The sequence below is a fragment of the Eleginops maclovinus genome, chromosome 8 (genome assembly GCF_036324505.1).
Source record: "Eleginops maclovinus isolate JMC-PN-2008 ecotype Puerto Natales chromosome 8, JC_Emac_rtc_rv5, whole genome shotgun sequence".
NCBI lineage: Eukaryota > Metazoa > Chordata > Actinopteri > Perciformes > Eleginopidae > Eleginops > Eleginops maclovinus.
In genome coordinates this window covers 3,491,123-3,516,774 of record NC_086356.1, presented here as the reverse complement: position 1 = coordinate 3,516,774, position 25,652 = coordinate 3,491,123, and the positions used below count along the sequence as shown (strand labels likewise).

The window sequence follows — 25,652 nt, the reverse complement described above, 5'->3', positions numbered from 1 at the left end:
CGACAATATTCTAACCTTCGAAAGGGGGGGCCAGCTTGCAAAAGGTTGGGAACCCCTGCTTTATGGGATATCCTACCCCATTCTAACTGATTTAAGGGCCCTATTCCGATATTAGGGATGAATAACATTGATAAGCTGTGGTTCAGGAGCACTATATGACCTATCATATGCCATTCTATTTAATTTGGGGGGGGCTTTAACGTATGAGGGATGAATTAATTACACAACCCGTGGCATATGATTGGGGGGCCCTATTGAGATATATTACATAATGTAACCAATGTTATTGCTTCAAGGCCCCTTTAATTGTATTATGTTGTAGAGACAATATTGAAATGGTAGCGCGGAGGCTTGGGCTTCAGGGCCCCCTATGCCCTTGGGCCCCTGGGATGTATATTGATTGGTGAGATGTGCTGGTAGCTTGTTTTGATAAACCAGGCTAGGTGTTTCACCCTGCATTCCGGCTTTATGCTATGCTACGCTAAGCTAATTGTCTGGTAGCTGCAATTCGTAGTACCATCTAACCCTTGGCAATAAAGCAAGAAAATTGAAAGCGCATTTTACAAAATGCCATGTCATTTATTTGAATGTGAAGCCAGGAGACTGGAAGTAGGCTAGGTGGAAAGCATGCAGGTGGTTCTTGAAGATTTTATAAACAGTGTTTTTTTACTAAATGTGCACAGAAGTAAAACATTTGTTATGAATCTATTGGTTACTTTGAAAGCTTTGACATTCAGTATGAGTGATGCTGTTAAATACTCAATATCAATACAATAGTCTTTATTTTGCAAACTCATTTCGGCAGATACAATTATAAGTCACATGGTACAAAATCTTAGAATAGAAACAGGATGTTGCCAACAGGACTACAGATGGTTTGGTTTTATGTCCAGTTTGAGTACATCCGTTTGTTTTAGGCTACAGAAACACCTTTCCTGTCTAACAGATGCTGCTGCTAAATCCAACAGCACGAAAACAGTATCAAATTATTTTCACAAGTCTGAGAGTCTTTCGTTCCTCTTCTCTAAATGTTTATCTACTGTGCCATGTGTTTCCTTTGCTGTGAAGACTACTGACTACTTATGCAGCGGTTTCACTTTAAAAGCCTTCAGCGGCCCAAAGGGAACGGTTTAGTTTTTTATGTTTACATTAGGTGTATTTTGTTGTGCATCTCCTCAAACATATTTTATTATCAGCAGATACATTTCAACACAAATTCACGTCCATTTTATTTCATCAGTGTTCCAGGTTGAACACAGCTCCTGAAATGGTTCCCATTTGCTTGCAGTCTTGTTTTTCTGCTACACTGGAAGTGATACGATGACATGACCAGTCTGTTGGGGAATATAGTCTCTACTTGTTCAGGTTCTCCAGCAAGATCTCAGCTCCTTTGTTGTTGCTGAGGCTGCTGAGCTCTCCCTTGATGGACTGCAACGCCTCCTTCACCTCCGCAGCCACAGACTTGTCATAGCTGTTCAGGAGGCTGCAGGAAAAACACAGGGAAAGGTTTACAATACAATTAGGTTTCATTATGCATCCATATACACAGTGCAGCTAATGTAAAATCATGTAGTATTGCACACTGACCTGCAGAGCACCATGGCTCCTCTGTTGACTTTGACCCAGCTCTTCAGTTTGTCTGTTCCCACTGCGTCCACCAGAATCCTGCTGAAGCGCTCTGAGGGGAGAGGACATGAAGAGGGGGGAGACATGCTTAAGTCGCCAATATTTTAACTCAATATTCTTATGTTTCTGTCACCTTTTGACTCCAAAACTTTACTGATTTCCATTTAATTTGGTTTTTAAAAAATGTTAGAGTTGGCGCCCTCTTGTGGCCGTTTACATTATTTCACAATCACATCAGGCAAAGATTTATTCACCATGCTTTCTGTCATTTCTGAAGATCCATTCTCTATCCCAGTCACCGAACATACTAACTACAAAGTTAGTTTTTGGGAGCCTCTTTTAATGCACCCAAAATTAAATTGACTGCCAAAATGGGAAGGTTTTCAGTGACCTCTAGTCATCGACTCATTCTCAAAGCATGGAGCCTGGATTGATGGGATCTTTTTATAAAATTGATGGCAGTAATTAAAAATTGTTGACTACATGGCCTAGCAGTAGGTTTGTGTTTTTACCTTCCTTGCCGGCCTCTGCCAGCGTCATGTCCTGCTCCAGGAGCCACTTCAGCACCAGGTGTCCTGCTGGATGCTCAGCCATGTGAAGCTGCAGCAGAAACAAGAAGACAGAGTGAAACAGCAGACTTTGTTTTGGATTTTAATCATTGTGAAGAGAACCTCCATGCTGGCTTCTTCTGATAACCCTCACACACATACCTGTCCGTCTATCCCCCCTGGAACCAGCTCCTGATTGGCCAGCTGAGCCACGGCTGTCATGGCGGGCCGCAGGTCCCCGCAGGCTGACGCCAGGATGTCACTGATGGTGACGCTGGACGCCTTGTCTATCACCATGGTGTCCGCGTTGGTGCGGAGATGCTCCAGCAGTGGGGGGGAGACTACTTCCAGCAGCTCCTTCCTCCGGGTAGCCATGTCCTTTTTACTGGTGAGAGGAGCACAGATCGGATGTCACTCACTGCTCACTGCTCACCTGAGGCCCTCCCTTCAGGAAGCTGTTTAGATCAGTACGAAGAAGTGCTTTCTCTCCCGTGAGGAGTTTAAATGCTTATTTGGTAGCAGTTGTTGAACTTGCTAGCTAGTTGGTGAACAGATACCTCCTACAACTCCAATTAAAACAACGAAGCTATCCCTTTAAGAGTGGCAGAGGGCCTGTGATTGGCTGAAAGGTGAGACGCTTGGTAAAAACACCACTGCCATGAAAAGTGAAAGCAAATACTGACGAATAATGTCAAAAAACACTTAATTAAAAAAGGTTTTAGCGTTTGAAAGTATACGTTGTCAGAATACGCTATAACGATGAGTTACCTGGTTGTGTTTCCGTCTCCACGCTCCAGCACCTTGATGATCTCCGGCAGCAGGTGAGCGGGGTCTCTGGGGGTCAGCAGGTACAACAGAACCTTCTTACCGTATTTATTACCGATGACCTCGTCCAGGGACAACAAGATCTCCTGCACAGGGAAACAGGAGACAAGACTTTTAAATAATACCTTCAACCTGATTACAGTAACCTGACAGTTTCTTTGAATGGTTTGTTACGTCAGACTCACTGAGAGCACGGCCTGTTTGACCAGCTTGGTGTCGTCCACACAGTCGAACATGGCCAGGAGAACCAGGTGACCGAACTCGCCCTGTGGACAAACAGTCAAGTCACATCAGGAGTTCAGGTAAGATTCACACTGAATTTAGACATTTATAAATGGAACATTCAGCCTTTTTTCAGGACCTTTCTTCCTGTTAATATTTATAATCAAGAGTTATAAAGACCAATGAGCTAACAGGCACAGTCAGGTTATTTCTAGAATGAATGGCATTGGGAACTCACCGTGGCAAACTTCACCATGTACGTCTTCATAGTTTTGATGATGACTTTTCGGTCCTGGAAAATAAAACAGCTGTTCATAACAAAGACCTGATTGGTTGATGCATTTAGTTTTTCTGTGAGGCCGAATTAATGACATAAGCTAAAGTTCACAAAAATATCTTCATGCGGGAATTAATTGCAACTTAAATCTTGCCAGCGTGTTTGGCATACCATTTTTCCTTAATTTAACAAAATACATCAAGGATTTGTGTGTGTGGGTACACACCTTGGCCGTCCCGAACCACAGACAGTTCATTGCCACTCGTGCTCCGTCGTGTGTGTGAGCCATGTAGACGACAGACTCTCTGATGGACTCGATCATCTCCTGCTCACATCATAAGACAAACCAAAGGGAAACATTTAAATCCCATCTACAGGAAAAACATGCGTTTTATTTTCTTGTCTTTTTCAGTTTTGCTTCCTTTACTGCTGTTCTGTTGTTGCATTTCCTTCACAGCACACTGCATCTTCCTTAAGGAATGTGCCGTGTAACATTTGAGATGTCAAAGAGCTGCTCACCGATCTCTGTTTCTCGGATGCGAACAGGAAGTAGTCCAGGAAGACTTTGTGGACCAGAGAGTGTTTGATGACTTGTTCTCTGAAACACAACAAGAGATGTAGTTACGTTGTTTTGAAAAAACATACAATCCACGCAGGGGAAAAAATACTAACTAATCCAAAAGACATTAAATCACATCAATGAGAAGCAGAAAATTCATTCATTCAACTTTTGTTTCTGAAGCTTTTTATTATCTTCAATGGAATCAAAGGAGAATCATGTAAATTCTGTATCTGCAACTTTAAAGTTTCATAAATATCACATTATTTTAATTCTCAACTATAACATAAAATGCTTGATCTTTTTTATTACCCAGCATACAACTGCTGCCTAATTTCAACAGTTAAGGCGCTCATCCGAAACTCCAAGACATTCAGAAACCTCTTTAAACGACTCAAAGATTACTGACAAAATGTAGTGATTTAAAACCTGCTGTCTTACTTCTGGGCCATGGGTGTGAGAGTCTGCTTCATCTCCTCGATGATGTTGGTTAGCTTGTCCGGGTTCGCCTCGGCAACTTTCTCGATGGTGTTACACACTCCAGACTGAAACACGAAGAGAAACGTTCAGTCAGCAACAGACATCAACTCCGACATCATCAGGATTGTCCAATATCAGCGCGTGTGTGTGTACCCTGCAGATGGTGTAGGTGTTCCCGTACAGCTCCTCAGTGAGCATGAGTCTCTGTGCCAACACGGCTTTGTCGTTGTATGCGTACTCAATGATGGACGAGGCGGCGGCGTGGCGAAGCATCGAGCGCACGTGACCTTTGAATGTTTTCATCACGGCCGCCACCAGCTCCTTGTTCCTGTGGAAGGCAGACACACACACACACAACTAACATAACATTGATATCTTTAAACCAGACCCAACACAGTGGTGCAGGGATGAGTCTTTAAACCCAGTCGAAGTTGAATCCCATTGGCTCTTTTCGAAAAATCAGCTAACCCAAACATGTCCTCTATGCACTCTTCTACTTAATAGGAGTAGAAGAAGAAACCATTGAGAGCAGACTCACCCATACATCAGCATTTTTTTCACCACGTGTTTGCCGTACTGTGACTTACACAGAGCGATGATGTCGTCTGTGGGAGACAGAAAAATACTGACAGTTAATGTTTGTTTATTAGCTGCTCGTACATAGAGCTGGACCACAGGTCAGCTGACCCTCCAGCCATCACATGCAGGAGTCAGATGCTGCTGATTGGGCATGATGTGAACAGGGAAATGATTCAGCTCATGGACGCTTTTCCTTTTTAGAGGAAATTGAGGATATTGTCAAAATGTCAGGACAGCTTAAGAATGCACACATCTCCATACACCGTGAGATTCAGTTGCCTCTTAGCACAATGCTGAGCTGTTAGGCAGTGGAGAAGAGTAGATGTGAAAGTAAGATCGCAAACCCAAGGCAATTGTATTGTGAAAATGAGTCTTACAGGGAGGTTGTACTTTTAAAAACACTTAGCGGCTTGAAGTGTATGAAAAACCTCACTACGTCAATTAATTGTCTGATGGTGTGAAAACATGGGAATCTGACACAAAGAGACAGTGAAAAGACAGCTCACCTTTGAGCTCCTCAAACACCTGCTCTCTCTGCTCGTGGTTGCCGAACTGCGTGAAACACTGGAGAACTCGCACCGAGTCGTGAGCAAACGCCATCTGGAGGAGAGAGATCAAAGTTATAAACGACAGACAGAAAGATTTCAACTTATAAAGTCAAAATAATCTTTAATATTTCACTCCAGTGTTAACTGCTTATGTCTGACTACTCGTGTGTCTTGACATATTGTGTAATTACTAATTAAAGTGATGGACAAACGTTGTAATTATTGCCCTGCTGTGGGTAGAAATGTACCCTTTCTGTGGATTTTAAGTGAATATGACACTTAAGACACTTATGTTCCATATTGTTTGATTGACAGGCTATCTGCAGTCATTTGGCGCCAAATTTGCAGACCAGAGGGATTTTGTTGTGTTATTGAGCCCTGTAATTCCTGAGGGAGGCTCACCTGTTTGATCTTCCCGCGAATCAGATCATGAAGCTCCTGCATCAGTTTGGTCTTCAACTCTTTGTCGCACTTCTTCCTGTAAAACACACATATCATCGTCTGTCAGTGAGCAGGCGTGTTACATCCATCAGTAGCATGTTCCGGCACTTGTATGATTGTACCTCCTGAGGTCTCCCCACAGTCGCTTGCACTGACGGATGATATCGAACATGTCCTTCCTCTCCGCGTGCTGCCTGCTGTCCTTCAGATCCTTCTTCATCTGCTGCCTATTCTTCTTCAGCTCCTCCTCCGTCAGCCCCTCTGTCTTTGGCTTAGACTCGCCATTCTTCATCTTCTTAGCCTCCGGACCTGATCACACGCAGAAATCACTCACAATGTGTCCACGCGTTGGAGATAAACATCAGTAATATTCAGGCTGAATCCAGAGGAACAGAATTTAAGGTTTCACCTTACCCCTTTAAGCAAAGAAGTGTGCACCAACCAAAAGTCCATGTTATTAATATGGTTAAACAATTATTTGAAATCACAATATTGGTTACTGCAATATTTAAATCACAGAAGGTGCAATAGTATGTGAAAATATTATTCTGAATGAATTTCTGTGGTACTGCATAGATTTCCTGGCCCACAAATGAGGGTTAAAGTTTGGTATAGGTCCCCTAAAAAAGATACATGCTTCCAATGTAAAAAAGTATTTTCTATACTAGAAAATCTATACCTATTCTATACTTCTATCTTCTAGTAAAACAAATAAAATTGAGTTATTTTTCCCAAATTGTGGAGCACTAGTGATTGATATCCCTTTGCTAAAGATACATAAAACATTATGCTTTAACTGCAATAATAACTCCTCCATGTTGACTTGTGCACAGTATAGGCCCAACATACAAATATCAACCTGAATATTAGCATAATAGGGCCCCTTTAAGCGGCCATGGGAAGTAAATGCCAAAACCACTCTTTTTAAAAAGGCAGCAGGTAGAGCTTTCCTCACCTTCACCCTCTTCTTCTTCTTCTTTATTTTTCCCCTTAAATGGCATTTTTCTCTTCTGCGCACCAGGCCCAGCTTTGGAGAAAGCCGGTTTGTAGTCTTTGTTTCCACCATTTCCACCCTTCCACGGTTTGCCCTTCCTCTCTGCGTTGTTGTACGCTTTGAAGGGCTTTTTACCGACCGGCTTACCGCCAGGTTTTCCTCCAAGTTTGGTCCCCATGGAATCTGGACAGAGTGATAGATGTCAATGACAAACCTGGTTGAAAGTGATGCTGTATAGCTGGTTAATATTAACTAGAGCTCACCTTTTCCTTTCTGTGTAAAGTTCTTTCCACCTTTAGGAGAAAAGGGTTTCTTCGATTTAGCCTCCATCCTAAGGTTCTACCAGAGAAAGACAGCAGCAGAAGACAGAGGAAAATAATCATAAATAAGGGGGTCAAGAAACAATTCACAATCCCACATTCACACATATTTCCAGGCCTATTTGTTGAATCAGTGAGCAGTTGGTCTACCTAAGGTGAAGTTATCTGCAGAAATTAAACACTATAATAATACATTTCAGAAGCAAGTATCTTTAAGTATTCGTACATAACTTGCAGGAAGATGTAGACTGACTGTTACTTAATCCTTTACTAATGAAGCAAATCTAGCTGGTAATAATTACTTGTCACGTTTAATGCTGCATATTTCTTCAATTTGGTTGTTTTTCTCTCACTCTGATAACGTTTATAGGGTGTTGCTACTTTTGGCAATGCTAATTAACAATGCTAATAGCATAAACAATATATGTCAACACATATTGATAAAATATCTATAACAACATGTCACGGTTTTGGTTTATCTCGCCTTTAAACACGAATAACCACAGTTATATACACTGTTTTACTGGTGTTACTTACATTTCAGTTAAACACACACGCTATCACAGCTCAGTCCCATGCGTTCTGCGACCAACCCGGTTTACGGCACCAGACCTTCCAATCAAACTGAACCTCCGCTGCCGTAAAACGTAGGTTGATGCACCAACATTTTAACGCCGTAAAGAAGCAGGACGTCACGCTCTACAAATATTTATTATTACAATAAAGTATTTCATCAGCTCAACAAACACAAAGTTTAGCGACAACAACTTTGTGTTTAAATAGTATATTTCTGCTGTGTTAGTCATGTATAAAGAGCGCTCTAAGCGTGGAGCGGCCATGTTTACATTTATGGTGTACATGTGTCATTTAAAGTCACAGACATCGTCATGGATACAGAGAGTTCAGAAATATGAATTTCAGCGTTTAATGTTGCATTTTTCTACTCGAGGGAATGATTATAATAACAACTATCGGACAAAGATAATTCGTCCACGTTTTTAGAAATGTAATGCATTTTCCTCCTAAGATAACACTGCAATAACTACATTAACCAGCAGGCTTTGCGGGGGTGTCACTTTCCTTGTTGCATGGCAACAGCTCCAAACTTATACGGATGACTTAGACAGATAGAGCCACATTTAAGGTATCACGCGTTAAATATAAGGCAGAATTCACATTAAAACGTTTCGGTAAGTGCTAGTTTGATATGGAATATCTAAAAAATATAGTTTACAAAGTTGCATTTTACTTCATGTTCACATTCAGTGCCCTTTAAAGCTTAAAGTCGGCTTGGTCAAATTGGAAATAACGTTAGTTTTGAAAATGAAATGCCCTCTTTTTTTTCCAGATACAAAAAAAACCAGAAGCAAATGAGTAAACAGCTGAAATGTCGGAAGAAAACAGATCTGCTGCTGTTGAACAGACTGAGAGGTTACAGACAGCTACACAGGAGAACTGTGAAGGTAACTGTGGACGTTTACCTGTACAACGGGAACGTAACGGTCAGATAGCATCGCCTTTTTTAGCTAGCGTTAGCGAGCCTTAGCTACACGCTTTAGAGTCAGATGTGGGGTTTGCAAGAAGAGAACTTTGACTTTCAATATTTTACAGAGTAATTGTACTCTGTTATAAGTATTGCTTCTTTTACTCTAGTAAAATATGTGAGTTCTTCTTTGACCACTTCAGATAAATAATAAATAAAGTGAATAAAAAGTAGATGCTTTTAAACATGTGAGATGCAGTGTAGTCGCTGAAGTCAGGTTATCTCTTAGTAAGTAAGTTAGTTAGTTACTTAATAAGAAATACAAGCAGTGAAACTGTCAGTTAAGTTGTAAAAGCAGTCAAATTGTATTTTAAGAAATAGGAGATGTATGCAATAGAAATGTTAGTTAAGGAGGAAGGATTGAGAACAGTCCAAGTGTGTGAACCATAAGCAGTTAAAATGTCAGCTGGTATGTAAGCACTGACAGAAGTGGAACATCAGTTAAATGTCAAATCGAAAAGTTAAATAAAAATCTGTTAATTCACCTAAAAAATATCATTGGTGCCTGTAAGCTGCTCCAAATTTCAGCTCCATCCTCTCCCTTGTCTAACAAAAGTTTTTTTTAAGTGTTGCTGGAGTTTTACATCTCCAAATGTTTTTCTCCCTCACGATAAACACCCAGTGATGCAGCATGAGGCTGAAAACGGATCAACAAAGCAGCTCTCTGAGTACTACAAGTATGAGGAACTTCACTCCAGACCGTACATCACACCGGACTCTGAAATCCCAGAGCACCTCTTGCACCTCTGGTATCCTTTATTGTTGTTCTTAAATGTTACACCACATCTCCTACAACTTTGAAGGTACATTTTGTGTGACGCTTCAGTGAACGTGATCTTGATCCTTATTCTGTCCTGCGTTCAGTCACTCCTATGGCTACGACAGTGGGCGCAGGGGGAACCTGCAACTGCTGGATGACACAACTCTGATGTTTATCGCCGGGAACCTGCTCGTCCTGCTCGATGTTTCCACCAAGGAGCAGAGATACCTCCGCTCCTGCAGTGGAGGAGGAATCGGCACCATCAAGGTAAGATGGTGTACAAACTGCAAGTGAAGAGAGCTAGTCAGTGGGATGGAGTGAGAAGGATAAACAGATGGATAACTTCAATTTCAGAATCAATCAAATTTTAAAAAAGGAAGAAAATCGCGGGGGAAATTGATTTCAAAACAGTAAGTTAATTTTAGGATGTAATTAAACAAAAAAAATATATATACATATTAAAAAAAAGCATTTTCTCACCTGGCTTTAAATGAAAGCCACCACCAGAGGACGACAGAACTCTTGTTAGGCCTTATTGATCTATTGTTTTATTTTGTATTTCTCCTCTTTATCACCATATCTCTCCATAAGAGGTTCTGCAACACAGGAAGTATGAGAAAAATACAGCTCTTTTTGAACATGAAGCATGGAAAATGCCACAGTAGAGACACAAAATACAAATATGCACCTGAAAATGAGACAATAGGACCGTTTGAAAATGTTTTGGACATGCACATCTGTTACAGTAGTCACCTGTTGTATTTAATAACATATATATACAAAATCTGTGGTATTAATGTAATTAGATTTGTTTTGTGTTTATGTCAAGGCCCATCCAAGCAAAGAGTGCTTTGCTGTGGCAGAGAAGGGAATCCACCCCTACATCATCGTGTATGAATATCCCTCGTTACGGCCGGTCCGTATCCTCAGAGGTAAATGGAACCAAGTGGCTGTTAGTTTTTCAAAAATGATGTTTTATTGATGTTTTAACCTTCATGTTTTTCAGGCGGTACGGAGAGGGCATACTGCTTTTTGGATTTTAACCAAGACGGGAGCGTACTGGCCAGCGTCGGGGGGGACCCCGACTACATGCTGACGCTGTGGGACTGGAGGAGGGAGGAGGTGATGCTGAGCTGCAAGGCCATTTCTCAGGAAGTGTACCGAGTCAGCTTCTCCCCATACAACCCGGGACTGCTCACATCGTCAGGATCTGGACACATCAAGTACTGAACCCTCCTAAAACACTGTTAAAGACAACTGAAATTTGCTTATCGGGCCAATGTGGTTGGAGAAACACTGCATTTATGATCAATACTACAAAAATAAACAGGCTGCTTTGTTGTAAACATACTGTTTAGTAGGTGTTGCATTGCATTATCATTTGCTTTGTTAGATATCATTCTTTATTGAAACATTTGACCTTTGTTAATACCCTGATAACTGAATCAGGATCCCCCCAAGCCTGCATATAAGCGTACATGTTGTATGAGAATTATATGTAATTAATATTTCCCAAATATGCTCTCTCCTTCTCTCTGTCAGGTTCTGGAAAATGGCCGACACATACACAGGGCCTAAATTGCAAGGGCTTATGGGAAATTTTGGGAAAACTGCAGCAACTGATATCAAGGGCTATGTGGAACTTCCTGATGGAAAGGTGTGTGCCCTGCTGCTCTGACACAAAACAACTTCGCACTGAATAAGGATTTACTTGCCTAATGGAGCAGTACAGTGATTGTACTCACACACAAATACAGTTATTTATAAAAATATGAATCAAATAACAAAACAAAATGCCGTGGGGAGTTGCATTCTCCACTTGTTATAAATGATCTGTCTACGAGGTTAGTGGTCTGTTCTTCGTCGCTGGTTTGATTCCTTAAGGATGACCAGGTCTCCCAATCACTAAACTTTGATTCATGTAGTCTCAAGCGATGCATCCCTTTTTCCATTTCATTTCCATTCCCTCCAGCACTAAAGCTTTACATTCAAGTATTTCCTCTGAACCGTGTGGCTGTTATAAATCAGGTAACATTTGTTCAAGAGAATTCTTCCATATCCACAATTGGTAGGCACTAAGATCATTTTTAAGGCATAGTTCACCCAAAAATCAGAGTTGCTGTAGTGCTATAAATCGATCTAGATGGCATTGGTGTGAGTAGACACGTATAGGGGATATTGTAAAAGTGAATCTCACCCCTCGTCTCCTCCTCGCAGGTGGTGTCCGGCTCAGATTGGGGAAACCTGCTGCTGTGGGAGGGGAACGCCATCAAGGTGGAGATTTGTCGTAAGGGTGGGGGGAAGTGCCACGCCGGGATGGTCCAGCCGTTCGCCCTAGAAGACGGACAGCTGATGACCATGGGCTATGATGGAGCGGTCCGGGTAAGACACTTAAAAATGCTTCACTTTCTGATTAAATGAACAATAAACTCCTGTAACTGTTGAGTCATTTTATTCTACATTAATAATGGCTTTTGTGTGTATCCATTTCTTGTGTGTACCTCCTGACGGTTGCATTATCGAGGGGTATATTTGAGACTACTAAACACCATCACACCGACCGTTAGCCGCCTTTAGCTTAGCGGTGGTGACGTGACTATGAGTTTGTTTATAGCATAAAGTTAGCTTTTTGCTTCTGGAAATTAAATGTACGCTTGATAAATCCTGAAAGCGTTGTAAATATGTGATGATTATCCTGCTGAAAATTATAAATATTATGGTCCATTTTTAAGTTAATTGACCCTTCTTGGCATTCCTTATGAACCTCACTGAACCGGAACGAAGATCTAAACTTTGGATTACTTCAGCTTTTTGTAATATGAATTTGTAACCCCCTGCAGGGCTGGGACTTTGAAAGTATCGACACCGCGGACAGTACCGGTGACAGCGGCCGGTTTGAGCTGGAGCCCATGAACGAGCTGCTGGTGGGACACAACGTGTGCCTCTCCTCGGTGGTGAAGAACTCGCAGCCCGAATCCTTCATCTGTTTCGCTCAGGTCTGAGGGGAAGCTCTTAATCACAGCTGTGTGTAACATCTAATCTCCATCAAAATACCAAATCTGATCTCTGCACTTTTATAGGATAGCAGCGGAGCCATCTGGAAGCTGGACCTTTCATTCACCTACACTGTGAGTTTCAGACACTTACTTTATTATTTTATTATTGTTTGTTGATTTCAACAGGTTCTTCTTGTTACTATTTAGAAAACTTTTTCTTTGATTTGGTACAAAATCAGATTCTTTATGTCACTTTATTTGAAATGTACAATTTTAGAGGTAAGGGGGACAGTGAAAACAAGGCAAACTAAAAGAGTAAACTAACTTATAAAATAAAGAGGCCTGCTCACGTTAGAGAGGCCCTGTTGTGCTTTTTAGGGATTACCTTTTCCTGTAGTTTGTTTTATAAGGGTTTCTGTGCATGCAAATGATAGACCAAGGCTAAAATCCTAAAGCTCCTTCCAGAGGGAGTTTCTGTCCCACACATCCCCCACAAAATACAATTATGGACCTGAGCATATCTCGTCTTTAAGATACAAAACAGGCAAAATGACTGCCATGAGACGTTTTATCACTTTAAGTAACCGTTGACGTTCTGTGCAGACTCCTGATCCAGAGTGCCTGTTTTCCTTCCACGCCGGGGCCGTCCAGGGCCTGGACGTGTCCAGGATATCCCACCTGATGGCCACGACCACTCTAGACCGTGAGTGGCATACGTTTCATCCCCCGCACACAAACAGCACAGAACCACACATGATTTACTCAGCCTAGAATTTCCTCCAAAGGATGTTGTTAAGAGCCCCAACGTATCTACCTCCCCCCTCTCTTCCTCTCATTAAACACTTCATCCAAACCGACACTTGTTTTATCAGAGATAGTATCACTTCAGTGTAACGTCAAAACAATGCATCGTTTGTTAAAGAATGACCTTGAATGTGAGTTTTATTGAAGCTTTTATACCAGAATTTCTCTCACTCACACCGTAACGGGTCCCTCCCTTTTCTTCAGGTACCGTCAAAGTTTTTGACTTCCTGGCAAAAAGAGAGCTGACCTCCAGTCGCTTCAATCAGGGTGGAACTGCTCTCAGCTGGGCGCCACCTTTGGTAAGTGTGTCAATAAACTGGTGCAGGAATGAGTCCTAAAACCTGGAAATGCATTTTCCCACTTCCAATTCACCAGTTTTGGATAGATGTCTGAAATAAGTTCTGTGGTTTAAACAATTTAATAACATTTTTTAATCAGAAACACCATTCTGTAGAGAAACGTATCATTCCCCCACATAAGAAGGGTACTGACAGGAAACTGAACTCTGTTGGTTGCTTTTAGGTGAACCAGAGTGGAAGTCTGCTGGTGACGGGCTTTGAGGACGGGGTGGTGAGGTTGCTGGAGCTGTACGACCCTCAGAGGCTGAACTTGGTCACCGGGCGAATGCCCAAAGGAGACGCCAAGCTGCGCCTCAGACAGGCCTTCAAGCCCCATAAAGCCCCTGTAACGGCTGTGGCGTACGAGCGGAATGGAGAGATCTTAGCAACGGGGGTGAGAAGTTTTCCAAGAACACCTGATTTTTTAAAACTCATATTGAAATGATCATTGAATGTTGTAAAAAAAAACCTCTGCCCCCCCCCCCCTGCATGATCAGAGCTCCGACAGCACCGTGTTCTTCTTCAGTGTCGGGGAAAAATACAAACCCATCGGCTTTGTGCGCGTCCCCGGCCCGGTGCAGGCGCTGGAGTGGTCGCCTCATTCCCACGTAAGCCTGCTCAGACACACAGGCACCAAGATACAGGATCTATGGATACGTCTTTTTAAAACATAATTCTCTAGTACAAGCAAAACACACGGCAGTATGATAAGAGGACTATAGCAGCTCACACACACACACACACATACACACACACACACACACACACACACACACACACACACACACACACACACACATACAAATAAGTAATTCTAATAAATAAAAACAAAAGACCTGTTAATAGGATCCCTTCACATTTCAAACGTGGACAGAGCATACTTATTGTTCCATATAATCACGCTCAGCTAATTTGTCTCATTTCATGTTGTGTTGTACCACAAATATTCATTTTCAAAATAGATACGCTTTGCAATTTTTTTTTGGAGACGTTGAATCCAGATTAAAAAATAACAATAATATGTTTATGTCATATTATTGTTATTATTATTTGTATAGTATATATTATTTTATAATATATTGTTTTTATTATATATAGCTAAACATTTATACCTGGAGTATTTCCCCAACAGGATCTTTCATTTATCATCTGTGGACTTAAATCCTGCAGAATTCTTGAATTGAGAGATTGTGGAGTAGGAATCATTGTTGTTCTTTTATGATTCCCCCCAGAGTGAAAACAGGCTTCTGATCCTGTGTCAGAGCGGTCACGTTGTCGAGGTGCATAAGCCCGATCCAGAGGTCCAGAGGCCCGGCATAACCTTTCACCTGCCTGAACTGAGCAGCAGAGCCTTCAGGTTCAGGAGCGTCAAATCTCGAGTCAAGGTCTGGACCCCGTGTGTCTTATGCACTACATACACACCTAATGTCCTAGCAGAATCAAAACCAGGGTCATTTCAAGTTAGATTTACACATACAAGAAATGTGTTCTGTATATAAAACATAAACAGTAAGAGGATATGAGTTGTAAAAAAGGGCAACTGTAAAAAATACAACCAAAAAAAACAGACATTTAAGGACAAATTTAAATCCGAATCAGGTTTATTACGAAATAGGATTGCACATTTAATGGGGTTATAATGGTACATACACAAACCCAGTAAGAGGTATTGAGTGAATATAAATATAGATAAAAGCTTAAGTGTTTTGCAGTTTGTAAAGTATTTGTCCTTTCTTTCTTTTGTGCTGTAGTCATTTAAATAATAATACAAATGAAAAGTAGCTCCATGTTGGTTCCAGACTATATGTGTCTTTTAGTTTTGCGTTTTCTTTTAGAGAGAACAGGAAATCGCAAGACGACAAGCCGTAAAGGACAAAAAGAAGAAAGAGAGACAAGAGAGGCTGAAAGAATCCAAGCAGCCAGACTTAGATCCAGAGGAAGAAGAAGAGGAGGAGGAGGAGGAAGAGTTGCCCTCCATCTTCATGCCTAAGCCTGCAAGTCCTCTCTACTGCGGCTTCTACTCCACGCCTGGCCACTTCTGGCTCTCCATGGTAAACACACCTAAAAGAAACTGAAGAACAACATCACATTTAAATAATGAAAGCATGTCGTACAAAGAGAGCTGGAGGAGTGAAAGCATACCAAAGCACAGCTATAGATTGAAAAGTCTCTCTCTCTCTCTCTCCTGCAGGGGGGCTATGACTCTGGTTTCCTGTATCACTGTAAGTTCTCTGAGGAGCAGGACCAGGACCCACTGCAGCGGCAGGACGAGCCCTTTGACTACCTGTCTGTCCAAAACGCAGACGAAGACCCCATTCGCTCCTTCGCCTTCAGGTATCCTGAGAGGAATTCACTGATCAATATTCTATATTTCCACAATGATCAAAAGAACTAAATGCAACGTCAGAGTGTTGCTAGAAGTTTCCACCTCTTTTAGCTTGAAGTTTTATTTTACAGATCATTTTCTGTCTGGTTCAGTCCGTATCAACCCCTGTGTTTAGCAGAAGCAGCTCTAACAACCCAACAGCAGACAGACAAGGTTAAATGGTACAACATGTAGTTTCTAAAGAGCCAGATATTTCCCCAGGAGTTGGTTCAGATCGAAACTGTGTTAATATACCCAGAACATTTGAAAGAAATCCAGTCTGGCGTAAAGAACTCTATAGAATCTCCTTCACATTACGAGCAACAATGACACTAAGAGCCTCAACTGAGTGAGTTATCTTTTGTTGTCTTTTTGTATTATTATTGTATTTTCTCTAGCCTATTTTACCTCCTGAAGTCATATGTATCATGTACTCATGTGTCCCAGTACGTTTGAACTGTAACTTAATCATTTCTGCTGTTAGCCATATTGTTAAAGCACTTAGAGTTTCATCCTCTGTATGAAAAATGCTTAATAAATCTTTTTCTTATTTGGTGTTCTCCAGCTCCGACAGGCAGCTGCTGCTCTGCGGCATGCACTCAGGCTCCATCAGGGTTTACCCTCTGCAGCCCGGAGACCACAGCCTCAGCTCCATGCAGGCCTACTGGGCTCTCAGTGTCCACGACAACCAGTACGGGCACCTGCGGCACATCTGCTGTAGCTACGACGACCTCTTTGTGCTGACGGCGGGAGACGACGGGAACATCTTCTCCTTCAGCCTGCTCCCTCCAGAGGAGCTGAAGAAAGGCCTTCAGAGAAAGAAGGCAGAGGTCCCTTCGCCCAGGGTGAGTGCATCGAGATAACCAGAGAGAAAAGAATGGAGAAGAGAGGCGGGAGCCCCACGAGAGTAAGCCTATAGCAGCATAACAAGGGGCTGGTTAAAGGGAAGCCTGAGCTCGCCCTAACTGTAAGCTTTATCAAAGAGGAGATGTTTCAGACCGTGCACCAATATGAATGGATTGCTATGAATGTATGCTCCTTATTTGTATGACCCTGAGTCCTTGTGTTCCTTAGCATGTGTAAAAAAGTTTGTAAAGTTGACTTTACACCTTTTAAAGTTGTCTGTAGAAGACTGGACATAGTTCAGATATTTTTAGGGGCAAGAAAAACCAACAGTTTATATGGATTGTAATACATAAAGTAATAATGTCTTGTTATTGGAACAGGTGGGCCTAGAGAATGAGGCGTTAGCCCAGGATATTGAGGACCCAGCAGCCTACAGGTGAGCCTGAATTATCTGTTGATCATTCTTGTTTCCTAAGTAGCTTTATCTCTGTTACTAAAAGTCATTCGTACTGGTGACACGGAATGCATTTTATTTATATTTAGGGATTCTGCTTAACATATAAAGTATTATGTTATGTTTAACTCGAGAATGTCATGAAAAGTCTCATCTAACTTTGTGTTCCCCCAAGCATAGAGACGGAGAAGCAGAAGCTGGATAAGGACCGGCGGCGGCGAGAGGCGGAGCTAAAGATTGTGGCGAAGCGAAAGAAGCTTGCTGAGCTGCAGAAGAAGTTTCAACAGCTGCTGATCACCAACCAGAGTCTGCCAGAGCATGTCCGTCTGAAACCTGAGGTACGGACACTAGAGGTTTCTGTGCACGTAAAGGGTCTGCAAAGAATAAAATCCCTGTGTTCTCCACACACAGGGTGGGGTAGGGTTTGGCCTAATATCATTAAGATTTAGTTTGGATTCCAGGGAGCTAATGTATTTCAAGGCATTGTGTGCTATGTGTGTGTGTGCAGGAGCTGCAGCTGCACCCATGTTTCACTGAACAGGCCGAGAGGGAGAAGGCCCAGCGAGTGAGGGAGGTGAGGGAGCAGATGGCCTGGGAGGAGGAGCGCTGCAGCATAGCACTCAGAAAAATGCAGGACTGGTACTGACTAAACACACACACAGACACACACACACACACACACACACACAGTATAGACTATAACAGACCATCAATCCGGATACCATGTATGTTACAAGTGTGCAAAGCATCCTAAGTAGTTCTGCCCCAGTAAGTCGTTAGGAGGTTAAGACATCTACCCTCCAGACTAAAACCCACCTCTCACGTTTGTTGTCAGGTTCAAAGACTCTCTTACCGACGTGGTCACCGTGGTGGCCGTCTGCAGCGACCACAGAGTCTCCACCTACAGCCTGCCGGCGCTCCCTGAGCATTCAGCCCAGCTCAGACATCAGACCAGGCCCGGCTGGACTCAAGGAGACGGGGCTGCTGCAACAGAACGTGGAAGACCCAGAGTGGAGCCTGCTAAAGATGGAAGCACATGGGGAGGTAGGAAGCTGTAGTCCAAAAAAGCTGCTCCTGTGTCTTTTCCAACTTCCTAACCTCAGTAAAAAATGTCATATAAGGCTGCCACGTAGGTACTTCCGGGTCATTTCAACCAATAAAAAAGGCTATTCCACTGCAACCTTTGTCTCCCCTGTCAAAGACATGCTTGACCTTTCACCTGTGTGTGTCCTTCAGAGGAGGAGGTCCTGCACCCCACGGTGGCCCGTTCGGCAGGGATAAAGCTGGGAGACCGGCAGGTGGAGAGGCTCCGTAAAGCTGCAGAGAAAGCCGAACAAGCACGAGCCAAGATAGAGAAGAGGAAGCAGGAATGGGACCAACTGTGAGTGTCCGACATCATTTCAGTTATTGTGTTTCCTCTCCTAGTGCTGGATTTTTATTGATTTTTAATCTAACTGCCCTTATTCAGATGTTTCTAGCACTGAATCAAAACATTATTGGTGGATCTCTGCTGTAACTCTTGGGATCTCTGCTGTAACTCTTGGGATGCTAGAACTAAACGGTGTCAACCTTTCTGTGTCTCAGTTACGCAGAGAGGCCGAGCGAGAACTGCGAGGATCCGCAGGATGTTCAGGCCATCCTGGAAGCCAAAGAGAACATCGGAGACTTAAAACTGAAGTCAGACAAAGACTTCACGATGCCCAAACACCTGAGGATGAACGCTGAGAGGAAGAGCTCAGAGCTGATAGGCCTGGAGGAAAATGTACACACACACACACACACACACACACACACACACACACACACACACACAGTTGTATGCAAAGCAGGTTAATTTAATTTAATGAGTCCGTCCGTCTCGACAGATCCGTGTGAAGCAGACGGATATGAATGGACGGATCGTGGCGCTGCGGGACTCCAAGGTCCTCCTGTTGTCTCAGTTGCGCTCTCAGACTCAGCAAGTCCTGACGGTGCAGCGGCGTCTGCCGGCCCATCTCCACCGCCCTCCACCCGCCCTGCCTGCCATGCTACCAGAAGAAACCCCCGAGAAGAGGCTGCAGTTCAATCGTGCAACCCTAGAGCGCTACCGTCGTCTGAGGGAACAGAGGTACAGCAGCCGCTTTGATCCAGGTTCACATCTACATTATAAGTAGCCAGAAATTGATTGTTCTTCTTCCCTGGTAACTCATCTGATGGAGCGGGTCTTTTAGATGACATTTCTTCATTCTTCCTTTGAATGACTGTGTATATCAAAGGTTCAAACCTGAAAGCATTGCTAAGCTAATAGAGCATTAGCTCCGCAATGCTTTGGCTAGCTCCTATGTTTTTTAAGGAAATCTATCTCCTCTTTTATATTGAACCAGGAAGCAGAGCATGGAGCAGGACGAGCAGGAGGACAGCACCTATATATTGGAGCAGCTGGAGAAAGAGATGGAACGAGAGGAAGGGGTGAAGGAAGAGGAGGGGACTCTGAGACAGTCAGCTTCATCTGTAACCAGAGAAGAACAGGAAGGAGCAGAGCAGAGCGAGCTGGAGAAGGAGCTCCAGAGGGAGGAGGAGATCCGACTGCTGCACGAGCAGGACTCTCTGCTGGAGCAGGTCTGCTTTGAATCATAGAATCTGAAATATGAACCTGAAAATAAGCATTAATTGTGCTCTTTATATAATACACATGTTCTGATATGCAGTGTTTACATATGCAAGCGAGGCGTAATGTAATATTTACCCTTGGTGAATTCAGAAGAAATCTTCAAACAACGGGGGTGTCTAGCTCTAAATGTGGACCCACAAACAAAATGTCTTCTAGAAATAAGAATGCTACAGACTGTGATTATCACGGTTGTGTTTCACCTCATCAGATGGAGAGTTCGGTGTGGCAGTTTGACGCAGAGCTCATGCTGCTGCGCCACGAGAAGCTGCGTCTGGATTGGCAGCTGAAGCTGGCTGACCTCCGCCAGCTGACCCTCTATCAGGAGCTGCTGCTCCTCAAGGAGTTCGAGAGGAGGGAGGACAGCATGCAGGAAAACCTCACCGCACGCATGAAGGAGGAGATCAGCATCACGGTGGGAAATAATTTAAATCATGTGGAGTCTCTTTTTTTTTTACATGCAATAACTAAATAAATAAATGTCAGATTTTAAATTCGAAAAATACGGACTTTTTCTCTTAATGTCTGACTTCTTTTCTAAATGTCAACTTTTAAACATTTCCAATTATTTTTTACAAAATATCACTTTTTCCGAAAAAAAATCAGACTTTTTTTCAAATGTCTGATTTTTTTCTGAATTTCGACTTTTTGGGAATTTCTGACTATTTTCTTTGAAACTATCACTTTTTTCCTCAAAGATCTATACAACACACTACAGGAATGGGTAACCCTAAAAAGCATCAGAGGCTCCATTAATAGTACCTCATCTACTGGTGTGTACCTCTCTCCTCAGTCTAAGCTGGAGGAGTTTAATGAGCAGCTGGAAGTCAAGCGAGCTGAGATAGTCAAACTGCAGGAGAGAGAGAAGGCTCTGCAAGCTGCCTTACACGCATCGCTCGGCGAAGAGAACAAGTTTGAGGAGTTTCTGATTAAAGTCTTCAAGAAGAAGATCAAACGGGTTAAGAAAAAGGAGCCGACTGGGAATGAAGGTGAGAGGAAGAAGCGTACAATGTGTCAAGTGTAACTGTTTGTGTGTAAATATGTGTCTGCTATTATCTGAATTTGCATTTACAGAACAAGAGGATGATGAGGAAGATTCTGGTGAAGACTCTGACTGGGATGATGATGATGATAATTATGACAGCGACTCAGACGAGGGAGGAGTTCCGGACAATGTTTGCCCTCCAGGTCAGTGTGGCGATGGAAAAAATGTCTAACCTAGAAAGGTCTCTAAAATAGATAACAATCATAAAGGATAAGCTCCAGCATGAAGATAGGATAAATATCTATACTGTAAATAATACAGTAAATGTTACTTTTGGATACATCTGCACCCTACCTCAGCTGAATAGACAGAGTGGACATGAGGCAGGGCTTCAGTGATCAATTTTAGCTTACTGTAACTGTACGTAAGAAGTGTGTGTGTGTGTGTGTGTGTGTGTCAGGCTGTGTGCCGGCGCTGTTTGCGAACATTCTGCAGCTGCGTGAGCGTCGGCTGGACCTCGAGGAGCTGCTGGCGGAGGAGAAGAAGAGTGCTGAGACTCTGAAAAAGGAGTGCAACATCCTCGTCAAGAAGGTCAAACTCTTTGCTTGCCTCTCCGTGTCATCTGACATGTTCCCTCATCAGCATGTGCTCTCACACCCTGCTGTTTGTTGTTAGAGATCACACAATTTTAAATCTCAGTGATACATTTAATTTGACTGAATACTGATTATTCCCTTTTATTTCCTAATGCAAAACCCTTCTTTAAGTCAAGTTTAGCACTACAGTGTGTTTGTCTCTGCAGGAGAAATCGGTGAAGAGCAGTCGGAAGGCAGCGGAGGATGACTTGGAGTTAGTCAACAGGGAGAAACAGCAGAAAATAAACAATCTGGATGTGGTGGTTCCTCTCCGGCTGCACCAGGTAAACACAACAACAGAGTGAAGGTAGCAGAGGCTCTAGTCCGCACACTTGTAAGCACATTTTAAGTCTCCTTGGAAGTCCATTTTAAAGTCTATTTGTTAGATGAGAGTTTTAACTCCCTTACAACTTCTCATCTCATGCATTTCCTGCTCTCTTCCCTCCACCTTGTCCAACACTGCATCAGATTAAGTTTGTCGTTAACGGCTCAGTGCCGTCCGACCAAAGCCCGGCGTTGGTGCTGGACATGACAGAGCTGACCCGTCTGCAGGATCGCATCAAGCAGCTGCAGGAGGAGAAGAGCCTGCAGAAAGATCTGTACATTGATGCGCGCAAGCAGTACGTCGGGCTCACCCATGACCGCAAGGACATGAAAGTCAAAATTAAGGGTAAGACCAAACCTACAGGAAGATCGACAGGCCTTGAAGCAGATTTCCATAGTGGCCAAACGATGGTACTACAACTTCCATGTCAGTCTGTGACATCGATGGGTCCAAGGAGACCCTTTCACATTGACTTACATTGGGTTACTGGTTTGATGATTATTGATGCATTAGTGTGTGTATTAAAGCTGGTAAAGGTTATATTTTGTGTTGGCTAATGATCTGAATACATAAAGTAATTCAAACTGTCAAATACATGTAGTGGAGTACAATATTGGCTTTCAAATTGTGGTACTATTACATTGTACATTGAGTAAATGTACTTACTAGAGACTGATGTGTGATGTGTTGGTGCAGTGCTGGAGAAGCAGTACCATGAACTGATGATGAGGAAGTTCGGGAGGGAGGTGGACCTGGAGGCTCTGCAGACGCTGTCAGGGAACCGGAGGCTGGAGGAGCTCAAGCAGGAGAAGCTCCTCCGAGAAGCTGCCTACGCCAAGGAAATCAAACAGTGGGATGTACGTGACCTGTGTGTGTGTGTGTGTGTGTGTGTGTGTGTGTGTGTGTGTGTGTGTGTGTGTGTGTGTGTGTGTGTGTGTGTGTGTGTGTGTGTGTGTGTGTGTGTGTGTGTGTGTGTGTGTGTGTGTGTGTGTGTGTGTGTGTGTGTGTGTGTGTGTGTGTGTGTGTGTGTGTGTGTGTGTGTGTGTGTGTGTGTGTGTGTGTGTGTGTGTGTGTGTGTGTGTGTGTGTGTTTCTGTGATATCTGTGATATCTGTATTTTTGTGTGTGTGTGTTATTAAGGCAAAGGTAGAAGAGGCGCGTGACCGTTTGATGGATGTGACCAGGTGTAACACCGAGCGTGTGCGCTGCATGACGACTCTTATGGACCAGAACCGAGAACTGGAGCGTAAAATCAACGCGAGCCAGAGGAATATGGTAATTTCCGTGCACTCGGTTATTTTCATATGTGATATCAAACAAAGCTTGGATCCCCACAGAGCATTACACTTCCCTTTCAATGAGCTTTATTTCAAGCGGGACAGATTCTGTACACACAGAATGTGCAAACCTTAGAGATGTGTTTGTGCGTATCCAGGGCATCAAGTCCCAGGACTACAGGAGAGGTAAGGACCAGGCGGAGATCCGGAGGCTCCAGGGGCTGGTGAAGACACAATCACAACAGGCTGAGGCGCTCAGGAGAGAGATTGGCCTTCTGTCCCATAAAGGAGGCCATGTCCTGCCCCCCGCCCAGGCCCGGTTGCCCCCTATTGCCCCCTTGCCCAACCCCACAGGACGCACCAAGACCAGCACAGAAAGACCGGGGTGCCCCCTCAGCCAGGTTAAAGCACCAGACCCGAGCAGACAGGGAGTAAGCCAACACTCTGCTTAGTAAAAGTAAAAGCACTTTCTTATACATTATTGTTCTGGAGATTAAAAAATAAGTTGGTTTGCTGACAAACATGTTTGTTTTTGAGAGCTGCGCAGTGCAAACCTGTTGAGATAAATTAGGTAAATGAGCATCCACTGTCTTTCACCCAGGGAAAGGTAAATCATTGGAGACACCTGGCGATACATCATACAGACTCTCTTGGCCTTTTGGAGAAAAAGGCAACAACCGATCAGATGTCAGCAGGTCAAAAACATAATGAGGAGGCCTTTTTCACAGCATCATTTTCACGTGTCATAGTAGAAAAATCAACGTGTTCCCGATAACGATTTTATTCCGTAAGCCATCCTAGCATACACAGTACAGTAACGCTGTAACCGACAACAGGCTTTAGGATACTTTCAGGGTTCCTCCATCCCATTGGATTGATGTGTCGGTATATGTAGTGTGGCCCTACCTTCTGTAAGTGGGTGTGTGAGTTTAGTATGAGTCTATGGAAATTCCACTGCCTGCACTACTTTTCCATTAAGTCAGAGGCCTTCTGCTTAAACGAAACTTAAAAGCACGATTAATAATAAAGTACTGCTATCGTTTTTCCGCCTGCATGACGGTTTAACTTATCAAGAAACATCCTAATGCATTTCAAATGTTAGCTTAGAAAATATTGCAATTGATTCAACAAATTTGCCGCTCTCATCTTCATTCTGACAATCTCAACATGTGTCTTCTGTTGATACGTATAGTGAAGATTTCATAAAAGTATATGAGACATTTCATCAGAGGTAGTTAATGTATATTACAATGGGAGAGGCTTATATCAGGAGATCGATAAAGCAGCTTTCGCTCAACTTGGTTCTGCAAATGATTTATGAAAAACTCAACACTGATGTTAACCGGACCATTTCCACAGAAATGTTCTTCTTCTCTAGTTCAATTCAGTCACTCATCTATCCACTTCTGGTCTAATACAAAGGAAAGGTTATCCTGTTGCAATGAATAATCAAATGTTCATAGAAATGAGTAAGAACAAAGTATCAAACATTTGCGTATGAAAGAACCTTGGGTGGGGTCCTTTATCGAGTGCAGTAGGTAGTATACCTCTCTGCAATATAGCACTACCTGAAACCACTCCCACTGCACTTTGTTAGTCTCACGCTCGATATTCAGAGGCAGTGAGAGGTGAAATGGCGCTGCAAGGACATCAGCTCGGTCGGGACAAACTCTGCTGTTTTATCTGCAAGGTTCTGATGAAAGATCCGGTGACTATTCCCTGTGGACACAGCTTCTGTTTGAGCTGTATAAGTACACGTTGGAATGAAGAGGAGCAGAAGAAAAAATACAGCTCTCCTCAGTGCAGACAGACCTTTGAACCGAAGCCTGTCCTGATAATAAGCACTGTGTTGGCAGGTTTAGTCGAGGACATGAAGAAAAAGAGGAAGACAGTAACCCAACCTGGTCCATCCGATCACTGTGATGCTGTTCCTAGAGTTGTAGGATGTGACGTCTGCAGTCCTACAGGGAGAAAGAGGAAAGCTCTGAAGTCCTGTCTGCAGTGCCGGCTCTCTTACTGTGAGCAGCACCTTGAGCGTCACTTTGAAGTTCCATCGAAGAAACACAAGCTAATTGAAGCTTCAAAACTTCAGGACACACACACACACACACACACACACACACACACACACACACACACACACACACACACACACACACACACACACACACACACACACACACACACACACACACACACACACACTGACTGTACACACTGTTTTTAACCACACAACTAGGAAACTAAACTGGGGACTAA

At 43.1% G+C, this 25,652-nt stretch overlaps 2 protein-coding genes across 2 annotated transcripts; one reads left to right on the top strand and one right to left on the bottom strand.

Moving 5' to 3' along the window:
* Positions 1–763: 763 nt before the first annotated feature.
* On the bottom strand, positions 764–8,124 carry pum3 (pumilio RNA-binding family member 3). The gene is made up of 18 exons (XM_063890296.1): positions 7,957–8,124; positions 7,363–7,438; positions 7,061–7,282; positions 6,228–6,414; positions 6,067–6,142; positions 5,623–5,716; positions 5,076–5,142; positions 4,691–4,865; positions 4,499–4,602; positions 4,018–4,096; positions 3,725–3,823; positions 3,460–3,513; positions 3,185–3,265; positions 2,943–3,085; positions 2,337–2,559; positions 2,139–2,226; positions 1,588–1,678; positions 764–1,483 (listed from the first exon to the last, which is right to left on the bottom strand). The coding sequence occupies exons 2-18, from the start codon at positions 7,427–7,429 to the stop codon at positions 1,354–1,356; spliced, it is 1,980 nt and encodes a 659-aa protein (XP_063746366.1). The 5' UTR covers positions 7,430–7,438; positions 7,957–8,124; the 3' UTR covers positions 764–1,353.
* A 421-nt stretch (positions 8,125–8,545) lies between these two features.
* Positions 8,546–23,845, top strand: LOC134868720 (cilia- and flagella-associated protein 44). Its single transcript, XM_063890022.1, has 35 exons — positions 8,546–8,609; positions 8,768–8,882; positions 9,585–9,711; positions 9,827–9,989; positions 10,552–10,654; positions 10,729–10,945; positions 11,265–11,379; positions 11,940–12,104; positions 12,563–12,718; positions 12,803–12,850; positions 13,322–13,421; positions 13,727–13,821; positions 14,045–14,254; positions 14,358–14,468; positions 15,093–15,245; positions 15,696–15,911; positions 16,052–16,194; positions 16,791–17,070; positions 17,452–17,507; positions 17,701–17,863; positions 18,034–18,164; positions 18,361–18,569; positions 18,762–18,906; positions 19,110–19,287; positions 19,391–19,632; positions 19,889–20,123; positions 20,384–20,587; positions 20,966–21,161; positions 21,247–21,360; positions 21,618–21,748; positions 21,960–22,076; positions 22,261–22,462; positions 22,814–22,974; positions 23,257–23,391; positions 23,552–23,845. The coding sequence occupies exons 2-35, from the start codon at positions 8,807–8,809 to the stop codon at positions 23,843–23,845; spliced, it is 5,391 nt and encodes a 1,796-aa protein (XP_063746092.1). The 5' UTR covers positions 8,546–8,609; positions 8,768–8,806.
* Positions 23,846–25,652: the final 1,807 nt, after the last annotated feature.